The 19,264-nt window shown below is 34.3% G+C and overlaps 1 protein-coding gene across 2 annotated transcripts in view; it reads right to left on the bottom strand.

The window, feature by feature from the left end:
* The window catches only part of LOC117422375 (B-cell lymphoma/leukemia 11B-like), a 44,103-nt gene extending 25,106 nt beyond the window's left edge, over window positions 1–18,997 (bottom strand). For both annotated transcript variants that reach the window (XM_058987814.1, XM_034037338.3), the window contains exons 1-2: window positions 18,012–18,997; window positions 8,750–9,124 (exon numbers count right to left, since the gene is read on the bottom strand). In XM_058987814.1, coding sequence (XP_058843797.1) covers window positions 8,750–9,124; window positions 18,012–18,069 — 433 coding nt within the window. In that variant the 5' untranslated portion in view covers window positions 18,070–18,997. The remainder of the gene's footprint in view (window positions 1–8,749; window positions 9,125–18,011) is intronic.
* Window positions 18,998–19,264: the final 267 nt, after the last annotated feature.

The raw sequence follows: 19,264 nt of genomic DNA, 5'->3' as shown, positions 1-19,264 counted from the left end.
TAAATAAAAAAATAAACACACACACACACTCATACTTGTGTGAAGCTCCTGCCAAAACCACAAGTGAGGGCCAACACACCGTGAGTAAATACTTGAACTCCATGGGCCCTGAGCAACATTGTATACTGAAATGCTGCTTTCTGTAAATGGGGTATACATTAAAATGTAAACAAATAAGATAGTCCCCATGGGATATTTAAGTTTGGTTACTCTTCTGGGAAATGCTTAAAATAAAAGGGTATAGAACAGCATTTTACCCAATGTTTAATTGAATAAAGAGAACTATGACTAAATATGTATTTATAGTATTGCATAAAAGAGAGACATGTTTCTAAACCTGCAAACAATGTCGTCACTAGTAAGATCTGGGTTATCTAAAATTAAACATAATGGAGGTTATTTAAGCTTATAAATTCTTCTTGTGGTGTTCCGGAGTACCACAGGTTAAGAATACAAAATATCAATTTTTTTATTTTTTATCTCTAAGGCTAATCAAAATGTGAATGTTGTGCAAGGTGTGTGGTTGGCTTTCAGTCCTCTAGACAGCATTTGTGAAAGCAAAAGTCAGTTAAAAAATGTATTTTAAAAAAATTGACAGTCTTAATATCCATTTTTTAAATTATTATTTCTAAGATTTAAATATTTTATGTATACCTAGTAGGAAGTTTTTTTTGATTTGCTAGAAACAATTCAAATCATATTTGAATGTACACTCTGGAGCGTGTCAACAAATTTCCAGGAGGAATTATCATTTTTATATTTAGAGCCAACCTGTATTGTAATGAGTTGCTGTGACCTAAATGATTAACTAATGCATTTCTATGTAACTTTTGCTTGTCTTTCTATGTACCATTCTGAACTATTAGATCAATTATATACATTGTATGTACCAATATAATAAATGTCCTTCTTTTCGTAATTATACATAATTGTTGCAATAACAGAGGATGGAAGAAAAGCCAGCACAAACACACAAATGTGCTATCCTCTCCCTCCCCCTCCCCATCACAACACCAATGCCAAGACATCAATTCTCACAAGTCGCACAAAATTACCATGCATGAATGCAAAAAAGCCTGATCAGGAGTAATTAACACGGCTTCATATGCAAATTTTATTAATGCAGAACTACAAAGTCATTATGCAAATGAAACTTCGTCAAGCCTCCTGACAAACATTCAGAGCTTGAGCCAGAGAACAGGTTTTCTATTTCTTTCTAAAGCGGAAAGAATGTATAAGACGTATGCAAAGTTATTTTAAACTTGAGAAATTAATTTTATCTTCGTATGAAACTTAAAATCTTAGTAAGGTGATGATGGCTGGGCATCAGTAATTAAAAAGCTGGCTCTTGATGATGACTGTTTGGCTTTAGAGCGAGGTAATGAACCTGTAATACAGTGGAAGGAATGGTGGGGAGAAGATATGAATATTCATGAGATGCACTGCCTTTGATGATTAAAGAACATTTTAATATTTAAATGAGTGCTTGCAAAGTGATTAGCAAAAAAAAAACAAAAAAAAACGAGGCAAAAATATGAAAAGGATTTGGAGATACTAAGAGCTAGATAGATTCAGCGTTCCTTTTTATGGCCTATTAATGAGTCTAACAGCATTTTCTGCATCTGGACCTCTGCTAGACAACCGGGACTTTGAAATCATTTCAAACAGAGCATAAGGTAGCAGTTTTCTGGTTTCTAAATTGGTGGATAAATGTATTTCTTCATATAAAATATATCAACAGGAAACAAACAAAAAACTTGAAGCATCTACACATAAATGGCTACCAAAATACCAACACTTGTCTTACGATAGTGGTATGTACGCGTAGCACATTATATATATATTTAAGAGATGCCCATACTTCCTCGGGTCTCAGGTGATGGTTTTTATCTAATTTTTTATAAGGGATACATATCAGATTCGAGTGATATATGATATTTTTCTACACAAGAAAGGTATAACATAATGACAAATAAATGACAGCCACATGCAAGCTATATCAGTCTTTCCCTGTGTGAAGAAAAGCAACAGTATATCATTTTATAAAAAACAAAATATATTTCACTTAATAGCCCATTGTTTAGTATTGAATGAAATATAAGATTACTAGTTTGGTTTTACATTTTAAAACAAGCTTAAGGAGGGTGTCATAAGCATTAATATTTTCAGCAGTGAAATAATAAAAAAAAAAGAACTCAACGTTGTGTTAGATGGGCATCCATACATAAAGGAAACTCCCATTCAACTCAAAAACATCATTCAGGTTTACAGTCCAAATATGAAGCTGGCATGGGAACTGAAAGCTGGCATGGGAGACAGTTTCCTGACAAAACAAATCTTTCTGGGCAGCCACTCAAAAACAGGTAGGAAGAGGGTTCTTAGAAACAGGAAGTAGAATTGGCCAGGCAGTTTTTCTATGTTTGGAGCCAAGTGTAAATTTGGGCTATCTTGCAGTTAAACAAAATGTCCTGAAGCCAATTTATTTTTTCTATATTTACCTTCAACACAAATGAACACAATATGAACATTACAAAGTACTTGGACAGATATTTATACTGAATTGTTTGCTAAATTTGAGACCCTACATGCAGTGATCAGGGAATTAACCAAGTGTATTTGGATGGTCTTTGATGTAGTGTGTTGACATGAATCTACCACATGTCCAGTTCTTCTTCGCCAGTATTTTTGTACTCGATTTCAAACACATTTTCAGTTAACTCAGTTCTTACAGAACAATAAAATAACAACATTGTGTAACATGTTGATTCACATAAACAAGCATTGACATGTACCACAATACAAATCAACAGCTCTAAAAAGGGTGTATTACGTATGACTCACACTTTTTTAAAGCTGTCATCGATCCTGTATCAATCTCAGTTAAACTCAAGTCTTTCTTCAAAGATGTATGCTGTTACCATTATTTTTAAGTTATTTACATTATTATTTTTGTGTTTGTATTATTTTGAATGTGTTTATTTCATCAGGGCATCATTTCACAATGGGAAGTCCCAGAATATATCGATTGTTATCGACTATTGGTAATTGTGTATGTTGGGGGCTGTCAAAATAAACATCAGTCACAATTGTGCACAGCGCCCCCTAGATGGTTGACACTGACACCAAAAATTGTAACCAAAACTTCTTAATGTCTGTGTACAATTGTTATTTGGACTGTAAAGAGTATAAAAACAGGAAATTGTTGGTGGTGTGTGAGCCTGAATCTAAGTGGAAGGGGAGGAGGGTTATATGTGTTTTATATTTAGTTCAATAAAAACCTAATGAGAATAAACTGTTTTCCTCTGAATTGTCTAGCCAAAATGCAACAAGCACAAAATCTTCCTAACATTAAAACCAGTAATTTATTTTGCACAGAATAATTGTTAATTGTGAAGCCCATACACAAATCAGAACGAGTTGTTTATTTTGTACAGTATAATTGTTAATTATGAAGCCCAAACACATTTTATAGCGGGTATCCATCACAACCAATTCAAGGTACATGATAAATAACTTTACCATTACATCTTCATCAGGATCTATTTATAAAGTTCAAGGGGTCTGAGATTAAGGATCAGGCAAAGAATAATTTAAAACAAAAACAGGCAATTCACTGTGAAGTTTAATGAGGATGACATATTATGGCAAACTATTGTCTATTGTCTGCTTAGATTTACAAGTATTTCTGGGGGGTTTTAAGATGCTTTAATATATGTCCACATTTAACTGTTGTTTTTATGTTTTAAATGTTAATGGAATTCAAGCATTAAAAAAAGTTGCTTATTGAAAAAGCATATACAAAAAAAAACATTATTTTCTCTTTACGTAAGGAATACATTATTTTTCCTGTTACACCACATTAGCTTTAAAACATTATGTTTTAGGTTACTGATGACTTAATAATATGGTAGCAGAGATAAACACGTAACAGAATCAAAGGTACAAAGGGGTTCATATGTTTAATGTAAAATGTGTGCTTTTCCTGTAAAGTTAAATTTTAGCCATTTTATAACCATGGTTACATAAAGGGTAGAATGACCTGCACCATTCTGAAAGCTGTGGTTAAAACAAAGTGCCACATCTCCTCCAGAACTTCAACTGGCCAGTAAAGAGTAAGGCTTTTTAAATGAAAGCTACAGCAGGCTGAAGTTAAAGTAAAATCCAGTGCTCAATAACATCAGAAATAGGATTTACAGAATCTTGTAAAACAAATGTAATATTTTATATGGTGAAAATGGACTAATTAAGTAAAGATATACTTCAAAGTGAACATGACTTTCCAACTTTCAAATGTGCAACATGTTTAATGTAAAAATTTACTTTTTCTTTATCTAAATTGACTAAAAGAGAAACCAAAACAAATGTAACATATATAGTTGTAAAACATTTCCTTTGCTAGACATGTCTGGGGCTGTTCTATTAAAAACATTATTATTATTATTATTATTATTATTATTATTATTATTATTATTATTATTATTATTATTATTGCAGTTTTATTCAAGATTAGTAGCGCTGATTAGTACTGGCCAATAACACGGGCTGGAATGAGGGAGAAGTGAATAAACTAACCAATTTCATAACAAAGAGCTGCCTATTCTTCACTTTGCTCTAAGCCACCAAGGGTCACGATGGCTCTCGTTTTAGGAAAAGATATGCTGGAACTGTGCCAGGTCTAGCCAGTGCTGTAAACAAAATCCAGCTTCAGATACTTCCCTTTCAGTCTTTATGCGACAACAAAAGACCGCCCCCAGACACTTTTTGAGAGCAAATGAAACATTACAGGTTCCGTTCTGTTAACCAATTCACTACCAACTGTAGGTTGTTAACTTACACACGTGGTATTGCGAACAAATAAGAATGGGTGTCTGTTTCTGTATTCAATCTGAACTGTCTAACACAAGTTACAGATGCACTTAAAGGGAACGAATTGCACCACAATGTCTCCATATTATAAACTATTTCCATCAAATTAATTATACACCAAAGTATGATAAACCGATTAATAAGTTAACACAAGCGTTAATTGGAATTAAATTTAACTCTGTGTTTCACACGACTGGACTAATGTTAGTCACTCCCCAACTCCAGCACATAATCATGCTAATTTAACCCTCAATTCACCCACGTGAAATGTTCATTGTTATGAGGTTGTAGAAACATGGTTCTTTGTATGAAACCTTGGCTTGGAAGGGTATATCTCTGTCCTTTATTACCCAACAACAGAAACATTGCCTCATTAAAACAGCTTGCTCTATCAACACACCACTGCAAGAGTTGAAAGTCCTTTTATTGATGTTGTGTTTTCATGATATCTCCAGGATTTCCTGCTAAGCCTCCTTTTCGCCCAGACACCAAATCCCCATTGCCACACCCACCTCTTTGATAGTAACACAGCAGGGGCCACCAACAGATTTCTTTAAAAGGAGGGACTATGACCTTCAGTGCAAACCCCCACCCGCCTGGAAAAAAGCAAGCGTCCAGAAAGTTTAAAATCACTGTAGAATCAAATCCTAAATATGCACTTTTCCTTTGCGTATGTATATTTCTATGATGCTATTGTAAATATGGAGTATAGAGTATAAAACACATTCTGAAAAGCTTGCTGCCATACCAGTTTACATGGAACACTATTTGGAAGGGTCCTGTGACCAGTCCCTCCATAGCTGTAGGATAGGTTTATAGGCTGTCAATCAGCTGCAGGTGGTGAAGCTACGGGCAGTGATTGTCCAATCAGGAAAAATGGGTCAATGAAGTTATCAAGTTTGAAACCTGTCACAACGCCTGACATATTTCTGGGCAGTTTAAACTTCAGATTATAAAAAAAAAGCTTTAAACCCTTCAACTGAATACAAAGCAACGCCCACAGGTTTTTAATGTAATTCCAAAGCATTTTCTATATAGGGATGGTGAATCATTTTGATATGACATATTTGCAGATTATTCCATTTGAAAAAAAATTTAAAAAATCAATGAAGTGTATCCATACATTTAGAATAGGGACGTTTGCCGATCTTTATAATGGATCCTGAGTTTTTAAGATACATGTTGAGAGCAAATGGAGCTGTTAAAGGTTTAACATAAAAAAGATTTTAGCCTGCTGTGAGGCAATTATGAATATGTATCGTACAATGAATGTTTAGTTCAGTGCATACACAGTTTGACATTCGACTAGATCATCACTCCCTGTACAGATTAAATCTTTTGGTTTTATGTTCTGCCATCATTATCTCTGGCTGTACACTACTTTAGTAACAGAACAGATTTGCTCAGGTATAAAATTAACTTTTGATAGCCATAATCTGATTTACAAAGATATTCTTTACATTTTTTTCAAATTTCACAGTTTGATAATCCGGAGTAAAATTGCCTTTTTTAATATCTAATGGTATTTAGAGGTTGAATACATTTAAGACCATAAAAACTGGACATTAACACTGATCACCACTATGTTGTGACTGTATTGCCTATATGAATGCCCTGGAATACCATATTTATTATTTTGTTGTTACACAAGTTCTGCTTGTTAAAAACAAATGCTCAACTCAAGATCCACAGAATTTGTAACACTCTGCAGCAGTGTAATACTACTAGTGCTGCAGTGATGCAACTTCTTGGTGGTTCAGTTTGGTCTAAGCTGCCTCACATGATTTTCGTATTGATTAAGCATAAAGTATTGCTTTCCTGGAACAAAAATGCATCTGTTAGGATAAACATACTGGTGAAGAAGGATATAGCTTGTTAACATAATTTGAACCAAGAGCTGTGCAGAACTTTGGGCCAGTTAATTCAAACTTTATAAAATATCTAAGATCTGACCATCTTAAAAAAATAGAATACACGTCATCATCTCCCTTAGTGAACTATCCAATGCCATTATTGTTCCAACTTTTGTGGCATATAAATGATTTTCTACCCCATTCTGACTGTTCTGAAATAAACACACCCTAAGCTCAGGCTTATTTAGCAACTTTGCATGTGGGTCATTATGGTTAATAGTCTCTGTTCCCAAAGAAATCAACTTAGAATGCAGATATATTAAAAGTATGAGTTCTACATCTTGTTTTTCAAAACTTCCTTGCCTAAGAAAATGTTATATATAAACTGCTACTCAAATTGAAGACCTGTGTGCATTTCAAAAGACTCTGTAAGTATTTTATTCTTTCTTGTTTCAAGTATTAATCTTTCTGAGTTGCAGCTGTGAACCTAACTTTTCACAGCATGGCGACTTTGTCTCTGCAGCCTAAAAATGTAAATGATCATGAAAGATCATTTATAGTGACATAAATGATCACAGCTCTCTGGATATTAAAACTGTGCCCATATTTTCTGATTTTAAAACACATGCAAAATAAAGAATATTTTTTCATAGTTCATAACACACTCAGTAACAATCAAATGTTTTACAGTATCACCTGAAGGCAATAAAACACACCTTCATGATGTGAAGTCTCTTACCAAGAAGCATATTGTAACTGCAAAACACTAACTCTGGAACACAGCTATTAAGGTGTGGTTAATTAAAACGGATGTTTATAACACATACTCTTCATTTAAACAGACTTCTTTATATGTTGTTGCAGACAACAATTTGCTTGACTAAAAACATATATTGAAAGTGTTTACTATTCTTGTACCATAATATGATACATAACACATAAATATTATTAAAATAATATGCTAAATCTACAGTAATAAAATACATTCCAGAATTCCAAATACGCTACTGTCTACTTTAAAGTAAAGCTTCTGTGGCTTTATATAACAATCATTAAACTCCAAATCCATAAGTACCTTAGAATTTCATTTTGCAGCTTAGTAAAAAAAATCCACATGTGTGACACTAATATAAACAGGACATTTGGATACCATTAACAGATATTCAATATTTTTCTTGCACTGCATAACGATAACTAGACAGTCTTCCAAATGTTGAATGTGTATGCTCTACTCATTTCAGAGGAATCAGTATCTATTAATTTCACAGGGACTGAGTATAGTTAATAGGACCTTTTTAAAGGCTACATAACATTAAGGATATTAGACAAAACATGTAGCCACAGATGACCCCTTTAATCAAGGATCCTAAAGACTGAATGTGCCCTGGAGAAAATCAACTGGTCTATTAGCAGTTCCTTCACATTTTCACGTAAGTTTTGTGCAATGCCAAATTGTATTTTCTAAGAACTGTTTTTAAGATCCCTGCAGGTTCTTTGTCGAGGTTTTGACTATACTGCTTTTTAAGATTAAAGTTTACCCTGCTGCAGGCCTATTATAAAATGCCCCTTTACACTCCTCAATATGAAAACTGGCTTTTTAATCCCCCTTTTTTAGTATTAGGATTTAAATGAGCTTTTCACCTTTTAAGCACATGACTCCTTGAAAGTAGGGTGAGTTTTCCTAGTCGTGTTTGCCTACAATGTTTTTTAATTCCAGTACTAAACCCTATCAGGGGGTTTATTCAAATTACAATGACTTCCCTCATGCCATCAGGTGGAAAATATCATGAAAACAAATCCTTACAGACTGTCAAGGAAATCCAATGTATGCTAAGTATAAAGTCACAAACATTCAGGTTCCATTTTGAAATGTCTACAATAGTACAAAATGTACTGCTAGGGCAGAACAGTCATGTGATCATTTGTCCTATGGATGCTTTGCTGCCTGATGATCAATTACTTTACTTGTGTTTTCTTTTTTTCTCCCATGTTTTAAGTACTCCTGCCAAGAGGAGCAAAGGAAGACATACCTGCTGTGATGTTTTCTTGCTTGGGGCAAATTCCTTTTGTGGGAGTCAACAGTCTTTCGTCCTCCTCCTCAGGTGTGACCTGGATGCCGATTTCTACTGGTTCCACAACTTTCCTGAGCTCAGTGCGTTGGGGTGAGGGGCTGCCCCTATCCAGGCTCTTCTCATAACAGCCCGGCCCACTAATGAGGCCATTACACTGCTTTTTTTTGTGCTCAATAAAAACCAAGATGTGCCCCAGAGGGAAATTCATCTGGCACTGTCCGCAGGTCAGGAGGTCATGGTCTCCCACCCCACCGCCGGTACCAACGGGACTCGGGTCCATTGCGGTATGAGCTTCGGCATCGTTGATCCTTGCTTCCACATGGTCAGCTTCGGCTTCAGGGTGGAAAAAAGGATACAAGTTTAGAATCAAGTAAAATGCCATTGGTTTGAATACTGTGCATAACTGTGAGGTGGTTTATCATGTCATACAGATTGCGATCCTTAACAACATCGCTGAAACCATACAATCCAGACTACTTTTGAGCTGGCATTCATGTGTAGCACCTGATTTCTTTTTTTTTTTATTTAGCTTTTATTCGACACAAAAATAGTTTCAGACACTTGTGAAAAAAAAAAACATCAGTTGTTTTGTTTTGTTTTCAAAGATGTAGCTCTGTCTTTGAAACTGCCTTTGCATGCTAACATTTCCTCTTACTAGATTCAGTACAGGAAGCCATCAAGCCAGCAGAGTGAACACTGTCTTGTCTAATACACTTCAAAGATGCCTTTATTTTTTTATATATTACACTCCCATGGACCCTTTACAGAGTTTTCACTGGCCTTTTGTTTTTACATGTAACACAAGTAAGGTTAAATAGACAGTTTGGTAAGTCAGTTTCCTAGTTCTCACCAAGGATGCCAACAATGCTGTATGAAGCTTATCTATGTGGTTATGTTTTTTCCAACATGCACGGCAAAGAATTGTTAATTTAAAAACCTTGCATGTTCCTTGCACTATATAATTATAACTAGCCCAATCACCTAGTCAGACTGTATAATGGACTACTTCACCTGATACGATGCTGTCACCTAGGTAACATTAAGGATCATAATTTTCTTAAGCCTTCAACAAATATTCAAAAAAATATATTTCAGCTCAAAGGAGTTTTAATGTTTTTTTAATCTTTATCTTGAAGCATACAAAAAAGGAAGGACGCTGTACATGCAAAGTTGCTACACCTTGATGCCCAGAAATGAAAGTCAGCATGAGCCTCTTTGCCCCCAACCCTCCAAACTCATTGGCCATGAAGGCTGTCCATTTTGTTTAATGGTGCACCAATGTTTATCCCATTATGTTGTTCTCAAAATGTAATTTAGCACTTTGTTAAACAGGTTCCTCAGAAGAGTTGAATGAATTTTAGGTAATTTCCTGTGCTGAATTTCAGTGGGTTAACGGCAGTGAATTGGTTATGGTGAAACCTATAGCCAAAACTTTCATTTAAAGTGTTCTTTATGAATAAATAACAGACTGATGTTTGTGAAACTGTTCAAGACTGTTATCTATGAACATGTCATGAATAGGGTCAGGTTTTCCAAATGAAATACAGTACTAGTACTCCTTGCCTAACAATGAAGAAAATCATTTCTGTTTACAATCTGTTAATGGCAGCATTGGTCTCACTCCAGGAGCAGACCTTTATGTAAAGGAGATGCAGAAATGAGTGAATAATCAACAATAATTATGTAGATCTGATGACTCTGTAAAATATATTAATGTCTGGTTATATAGTTCATTGTGTTTCAGACTTTTTTTTGCATTATTAATATTTTTATGCATTTTATTGAATTTTAGTTAGAATGCACAGTAACTACACTGCCGTACTGCAAAGATACAAAAAGCAGGTGAATGAACTTGCCATCATGGCATTTTACTGCTTGTAATTTCTAACACAGAAATACATAGGTTGTGTGCCTATGGGGTAATCTGCTTTACAGACATTGCCCTAGCAAAACATTATGATGCAAACTCTAAAGTGGTCAGCCTATAGTTGTAGCATCAGTGTAAAACCAGCAATGAAAAGCATAAAGAAACTATTGCAAGCTTTTTATTTTTTATTTATTTATTTTTTATTCTTAGCTGGCTATCAAACTAACATGGTGTAATTACTACACATGTAGAATATATTAAAAAAAACTCAATAAAAATATTATAATCTATAATCTCAAAACATTTTTTTTGTATTTGCAACCTTACGAACACTGCCAAACAGGCTACACATTCAAATGGTACATATAAACGTAATCTTCAAGACGTAAGCTGCTGGAAACATGCTTGGGCAACAACCCTTGCAGCCAAACCAGTGCAATGCAACAACTACCATTTAAACAGGACTAACTAACCCAGGGCTCTCTGAAGCACAAGCACAGATTTATTTCCATTTCAATGGGATTTATGGTACTGTCCAGAATTATACTGCAGCAAGCCAAAATATTTACATGTGTTATGTGAACTGAGCCACACTGTTGCTGAAAACAAGTGCAATACCTAATCGGAAGCTATCAGCTCAACGTTTATCTTTTTTTTTTTTTTTTTTTTTTTTTTTTGAATCCTCAAAAGTCCCCTATCAATTTAACAGGTCCTCTCCATGCTCCGTAGTGGCTCACTGCTGGGAGGGGTGTTGCTGTAATAGCTGAAAGCTACCCAGTAACCAATGCATGCCAATGCCCGCTCATGACTGGCAGCCAGACCCACAGTTTGCAGCAAAGGATCTTCATTTATTTCCCAGTTCTCCACTGTCACCTGAGGGCAAATACAATCCTGTCACTGATGAAAGTAACCCCTGCCCTGTAAAATCAGGATCTGGAAGCTCACTGCATCTCTGAGCTGAATTTGGAAACGAGCCTGACAAGACTCTGTTTCAAAAACCTTCTGATTCAGATGGTCAACAAACAAACGAAGCGTTGTAATGAGGCACCGTGCTGGCCCACACAGGAATCCATTTTATTCTATTCAGAGATGACAATGAATATTGATTACAGTAACCTGCAGATACACACACACTTGAGCCTTTCGCTGAAAGTCTTCTTTTTATTTTATTTTTTTTACTTTATTACATAAACAGGCACAAAAAAAAATCTTCACGTCTCGGTAAAATAAATCTAGCAAACAATGGAATTTCACTGAGATGGTCAACTCCAAAAGATAACAATCAGTGTCTGCAAGATGTGACACAACAACCTTAATATATAGATTATAAGGCAACTGTACCTGGGTTCCTTAAATGGTGCATTAAATTATAGCATGCAGTATATATGCCGCAGAGCAGCAGTACATGTTCATAGTCTCCTTACTGTAACAGGCATCCTAAAATTAAAATTAAGGAGTCCACTAGGATCCAAAATATACAAACCTCTTAATCTCAGCGTATAAAACATCTAAGGGTGCTTTTATTGCATACACAATGACGCAAAGTATGTACAAATTATGTCTGTCATTTTTATGAATGAGATACGCAATTCAATCAAAAACATGTCTTGCAAAATTAGGCAATTACAAGATTTATAATGTCCTTAACCATTTATCTGTATTACTGCAGAATACACATTGTGTTTGTTTTATTAAAATTTAGCAATATCAGCTACAAAAAATGGTATTGTATTAGAATGTTTTTTTTAGATTTTTAAAAATTATATTTTTACAATAGACAAAAACCATTATATTTTATGAAAAAAAGAGAAATAATCATTGTAAGGTTTTGAGGAAAATGTTCAGCAATGGCATAATGTAGCAATTTTCCCTTTTACATTTGAATACCGGCAAACAAAAGTGCAACACAAAAAGCTACAATAACCCCCTCCTGAGCAGGACATTTTGTAAATTGGGTACAATGTGTTACTGTACGATATAACACTGCTGAACCCATGTTCTCGTCATGTCTGACAGGCTGCATATTTTTAAATAATAAACAAATGTGTATCTGACTTTTATTGCTACAGTAATCAAGTCAAGCTATATGAAATTAATAAAAATAATTAATAATAAATAAAAACTCGTTCCCATGAGATTCTAGAAATATTGTAGCTCCTGAGGTGTGGTTACAAGTTGGTCGACACAACTTTGGACTCGTAAGTAAATTCTTTAACTAAACAATAATTATCTTACCATCACAAGATTCCAGTGCTGTATTCAGAACTGTTTAAAAATGTTCATGTTACATAAAAAAAAAATATATATATATATATATATATATATATATATATATATATATATATATATATATATATATATACATATGTACAATCAAATGTGACATAGTGTACAGTATCAGTATTAGGACTTATATTAATGTCATTGTCACAGATTGTAGTGCATCTGTGTGACAATGATCAAATGTTTAATTAGTAATAATATTGATGATTCAAATAAAATATGCCAATATTGTGGATTGAGTAGTGACTATATCATAACTGCAACAACTCTAATCTTTATTTATCATGATGTGATCTAAAACATGCATGAGAGATCAGAATAAACTACTGTACCCAACCCCCATGAAAACAAAGATTTAGGAAATGTGTGTATGTTCCTCCTTCCGCTTACAACCTTACACACAGACTAAGAGCTCCCCCTAGCAGGTCTGATATAGCAATAACAACCAAGGTGAAGTCTGAAAAGGAAGTTACAACAAAGAAACTGATCTAGAAAAATAAACTTCATAGAGAAGAAAGACACGGACACAAACAAAAATGACATCAAGCTTACTAAAAACATGTATGATAAGTATAGAACATCTATTACTCAATAGTGTAGGGTTACATAAATGAAGCAATAATTTAAGACACAGCCCACCACCCCCTTTATTGACTTCCTAGGTCGAAAGATCAGGGAGGACCTGTTGCTGTAACCCATTGCTAAACTGAAAACTAATTGTAAAATAAAAGTTTGTAAATGTGAAACTATTATGTTTTCATTTCCACAAGGTGTAAATTAGTCTGCACTGCATCTGTTAATCCATTTGTTTGCACGCATAAGATATCTCTTCCTTTTCAAGAGAAAGCTTTTGTTTAATACATTAATCTTCTGTCAAGTGATTGTATCAATCAACCAGATACAGAACGACATTAACCTTTGAACAGTAACAGTAATTATTGTGTTAATTTCTATTTCAAACCAAAATATTTTAATTATGCACAGAGTAAAATTTAAATAATATAAAGGTGCTGTAGGTAGGGTCTTATATATGAATACCATGAATGGAGTCTTTTATTTTAAGTATTCAAACTTGGCTGTTTAAGTTACATTACTGTTCTATTTGATACAAATAACAATATAATTTACATCACCATTAGAATGATGTACGTACAGTACTGTAGTCTACATTTAGGAAATATATTTGGTCAGCCAAAATATACACCTATACATTGTCAACAGTTTTGTTCTATATTACAAAACCTGTACCAATCAAACAACTTCGACCAATAATATCACAAAATAGTAAAACAATAAATACATTTAAAAAAAAACTGTTTTTTATTTGCCGCTCTTGAATTAGTAAAATGGTCGTCCTATGTTCAGTAACAATATTTGTACATTTGTCGCGTAATTTACGCAGACAGGAGATTACACTCATGCACAACACAGATTATTTTTATGTGATTTGCATGCAGTATAATAAAGCAATTGTCCCCCCCCACCCCCCCAAAAAAATAAAATTATAATAATAATTCAAAATATTAATAATATGTTCTTTATTGTTCTAGCTGGGCCATTGTCTGACTCCTAAGCGGACACATAACATGTTGTATCCTTTTTTGATGCAATTTTATTGAACAATATCTAACATCGACAAATATTGTTTGTTTTTTTATAATAATCAGTGTAGCAAAGTCATTTTTTATTAATTTGTGTTATTTATTCACTAAGTGATCAATTAGAATGATAAAAAAACATGCAGGTAATACAGATCAGTACTTAAGTTCTTATGATAAACTGATCCATTCGCAAAAATAAGTTGCAGGCTGCAGTATGATTGGTGCTTTTAAGCTAAATTAATCTTAAGGAAAGTTTCAAACAATCAAGTGTTAGAACAGATGAAGAACAAACTACATAGCTGTGCTTTTTTAAGCTAACTCATTTTTCAACACAAAAAACTACCTGTGGACTTTATATAGGACTTTATAACATTTCAAAGTGCGTTTGAACTGCAGGCAGTGAAACAGACAAAACAAATACTTCATTTCTGGCTACGCCTAGACTAATGTTTTAATGAAATATGACAGCTAATTTTTTCATTACAGAATTTCAGATCATGTTTTAAGTCCTTTGCCTGGAAATTTCTCTCCAGTCTAGTACAATCTATTCAAGATTCATTAAACTATTATAATCTATTCAAGATTCACTATTCTTTTTCTCTATGTCGCCAAAATGTTTCCTGAGATGACTATACTGGATTATCCATGTCGCTTTCCATTTGACATATAAAGCCATATATTATTTCTTCTTCTCCATGAGTCTAGATCTTTCTTTTTTTCTTCACAAATGTCTAGGTACAGCTTAAAATACCTGCAATGATGAATTTATGATGTGGATTTAGCCACCCTTTCTGTCTGGCCCTTAGATTGTGGGCTATCAAATCATGCCTAGTTCCAAAACACACCCTCACACACACATACACTCTCTCACACACACACAGTTCATAACACTGCATGCATGTTCAATATTTCTTGGTTACATTGTAATCAGCTGTAAACCTTTTAAGCAAATAAATGATTTGTTTTACCATAGCAATAGGAATTAAGTAATTGGCCTATGAAATACTACAGGCTGAACTATAAAATGCCTTATAAAAGTTGCATGAATGTCAAATGCCCAGTTTGATTAAACACTAATAACACTAATATGCATGTAAAAGACTCTTTTGGAAAGAGCTTTCTAGTAATTACATTTAGTAGATTTAAATGTAAACTCAGTTTGTAATAAACAGATACAAAACAAAATACAGTGCTAACAAAATAAAACAGATTCGAAAAAGAACTTGAATTATCTAAATAAGCCTACATTACCAGTATTTTTTAAACAAACTTGTTGGATATGACTTTGTAGATTCAAAGTCATATCGAATTGACTTTCATTGTCATTGACTGTAATATTAAAACTAAATGATTTGCTTCTGTTTCAACAGAATCTAGATTTGTCATTAATTAAAAAAAAGTATATATACATATACTTTCTAACAAAAGAGCTATTTGTCTCCTCATTTTGAACACGTGCAACTCACTGTAAAAATACCTGTAGGTATTAATCTGTAAACTGTTTACTTTGGTCACATTTCCAAGTGATATTAACTCATATCCACGCTTTCAACGTTCAACTCAAGTACCGGGGAAATACAGGTTTTCTCTTAAAATGTCTGCATTTCCTGCACCTTCCTCTTTGCTACCTTTGACTTTCATTGTGCAAACCTGGCTGCACCCCCTTATACATTACCCTGCATGCACTATCACAAACCATTTGCGAGATAATTCTACAAATGATGGTTCTGCTTTGTCTCATTGATATAACTACACACCTTTAGACATTACATTATGATTATAACACACGATACGTGTTCAAATTATAGTCCATTATACTGCATACAGTACCTAGTAGTATCCCAAAAAGAAATGGCCCTTTTGACGTACTAAAATGTATCTCCTTGATAATGATTGTTGCCGAGGAACTGTATTTAGGCTGTGTGAGTATAGTAGTGCACAAATATTACAATGATATAAAAGTGAACACATTTCCTTTCCTGAGTATAAATGACAGTAACACATTTAAATGACTTCACCAGTAACATCCCATAAACATGTGAAAATAATACTTAATAATAATAATAAATACAATAATGTAATGTAATAGAGAGAGAGAGAGAGAGAGAGAGAGAGAGAGAGAGAGAGAAACTACCTTTTCCCATGCAAAAAAAAAATGTTTTATGATTAAAAAAACAAAAACTGTGATGGCAGATATGCTCACGTTTTCAAAAAAAAAAAAAAAATACAGATGAATAGTAACAAACGACACAAAAGAGATACATACGTTCGCTAAAGAAATACGAAGCTGCTGCTTGTGTTGTTGGCGAAAGGGTTTCGCAACAGTAGATTTGTCATGGAAGGGGAAATCTCTATAATATTTATGTATTTAAATGATCTTGCAAAATAAAACATAAATATTCGGATTTCAAACGTATCGCGCAAGGACTCTGCCCAGTTCGACACGCCTCAGACTTGGAAGTTTTTTTTTCATCGTTACCAGTAGCTACGTTTGTCAAGAGCCAACACTTTGGTGAAAGACTGCTGTTTTATCAAAATAATTAATATTTTCAGAAATATTAGCGGATATATAACTTTTCACAAAAATTGCATCAGACATTATAAAGCAGACAGTTTGCACACTCAAGTAACAGCACACATACCCTGGGGGCTTGCAGGGTGAATTTACCCGAAGATAATTGTAGTTTTACCACTGAATAAAGTTCCTTCTTTGTTTATATAGTAATACAATTTTATTTAGCTTGTTGTCTTTATTTCAAGAGAATTTGAATTATTATTACTATATAAACAAAGAATTAACACAATACACTTCCCCTTTATTTTCATCATACCTACGAAATGGCCTAACAACACTCATGCACGACTATACCGATCACGTTTAGTTTTCATTTATCAAAATGTTTTACACGCACTCTTTTAAAATGTTTTTGTTATTATTATTATTATTATTATTATTATGATTTAATCATTTAGTTATTTATTTATGTATTTTGCTTATTTTTAAACAAATGGATGTTACATCATCTTTTAATTTATTCGGCTGCAGTTTATATTATAGTTTAGATATATTTTGAGAAATGTTTACTTTAAAAAAAAATCTTCTACCGCTAATTCATCAAAACATCAGACTAAATGACATTTTAATCGTTTTCTGTTATGCATGCCACGTCTTTTTAAAGAATTAAGGTTCTTCATCACTCACTTACTAAATCTCAACTACAGCAGCTTAGGCTACAGTATATCAGTAGCTTAGGGAACAGCTTTATTTCTGGACTGTGTCTACATAGACAACAGAACAGTCCCATCACCAGGTAAAACACAATGTAACTTCGGCTTAGTCTTGACAACGAAGTCGTTGTATAACTTAAAGGCAACCAAAAAAAAAAACATATTTAAATTATGTAAAAGCTAAATGCATAAAACTTTACTTCGCTCAGTGTGTTCAAATTAAAATGACAATTCTACTTACATGTAATTATTTCTCGTTGTGACAAGTGCTGTGGATTTCCCTGCTTGCGACGGGACATTGCCCTGGCATTTACACTGGCATCGCCCGGAGACTCGTACTCTGAAGGATCGGATGGTTTTTCCCCCGTTTCTTCTTCTTTTTGTCCCTTCAGTAACTTTTCCTGCGACTTCCCCAACACTGGCACTGCTCCACTGCTTGGACTGCAAACCAGAGCAATCAGATTGTATAGAGGTCCCTGGATCAAAGCTGAAAACTGTCTTTGTGTCAGGCAGTGACTTACAAGTACAGTAGTCTTTCCTTGTTGAACAGAACTGGAAATTGTGAAGAAAACTGTCTTTTGTCCCCAGCCAAAACGTTCAATGTCACACCACCTGGCAATAGGGTTTACCAGTAAATCTAGCCAGGTATAAAAGCGCAAAAAATATCCCTTTTCGCAATTGCCTGTGACTGACAGTATCTTGTAGACTACCGCACTCTACCTTTCTAAAAAAAAAAAAATAATAAATTTTTAAAAAAAGGCAATGCCTAGTGCTTGAGAGCTGAGGTACGCAGGGTACCTTTCTTCACCCAAATTGTGGATTTGGTGTTTGGCACGCAAAATGCACTTTTGTTTCAGAACACAAAATCCAATGTCCACTCGCACTTGAGTTTGCCATGCGATGGACACCTTCTTTTCTCTTAGTACTGGCACTACTAGTGCGTGGAATGCCAATTACTTTTAGCCTTTGTAACTCGTTGCACTTGCCCCCCTTGTCTGACACTGGGAGAACACTGACTGCCGCCTCCTTCCAAATAAAACAAGACCTGCTGCCTTTTTTTTCTTCACTGTGAAGATGGCGGAGTCCTGCGTCTCTGGGAGCTCTCTGTCTCTCTGTGGCTGGGGCTGCCTCTGTACAATGGGATAAAATTCAAGTTCAAGTGCGGACGTGACGTTAAGTCTACGGTGAGAAAGAAAATGTGTAGTCTGAGAGACTGCAAGAGCACTGGGGGCGACTAGCGGTGGCTTTTCACATTGGATCACTTGAGTTGGGGGGGAAAAAATAAATAAAGAACCCATGGACATCGTGCGCTTGTGTGCAGTAGCACTATGAGAAAACAAGAGAACGTGTCTATATACAGTGATTAATGTTGTAATAAACGTGATATTAAGTCGATGGAATGTCCTTCAGATCAATATACGATTTTTAAAATTCAGTGGATGTTATTTGTTGCAAATTAAAAACACATGGCCATTCTCAACTACGATGACTACA

The sequence above is a fragment of the Acipenser ruthenus genome, chromosome 15, assembly GCF_902713425.1.
Source record: "Acipenser ruthenus chromosome 15, fAciRut3.2 maternal haplotype, whole genome shotgun sequence".
Taxonomy (NCBI): domain Eukaryota; kingdom Metazoa; phylum Chordata; class Actinopteri; order Acipenseriformes; family Acipenseridae; genus Acipenser; species Acipenser ruthenus.
The sequence above is the reverse complement of the archived record's forward strand: the minus strand, read 5'-3'. Positions and strand labels throughout refer to the sequence as shown.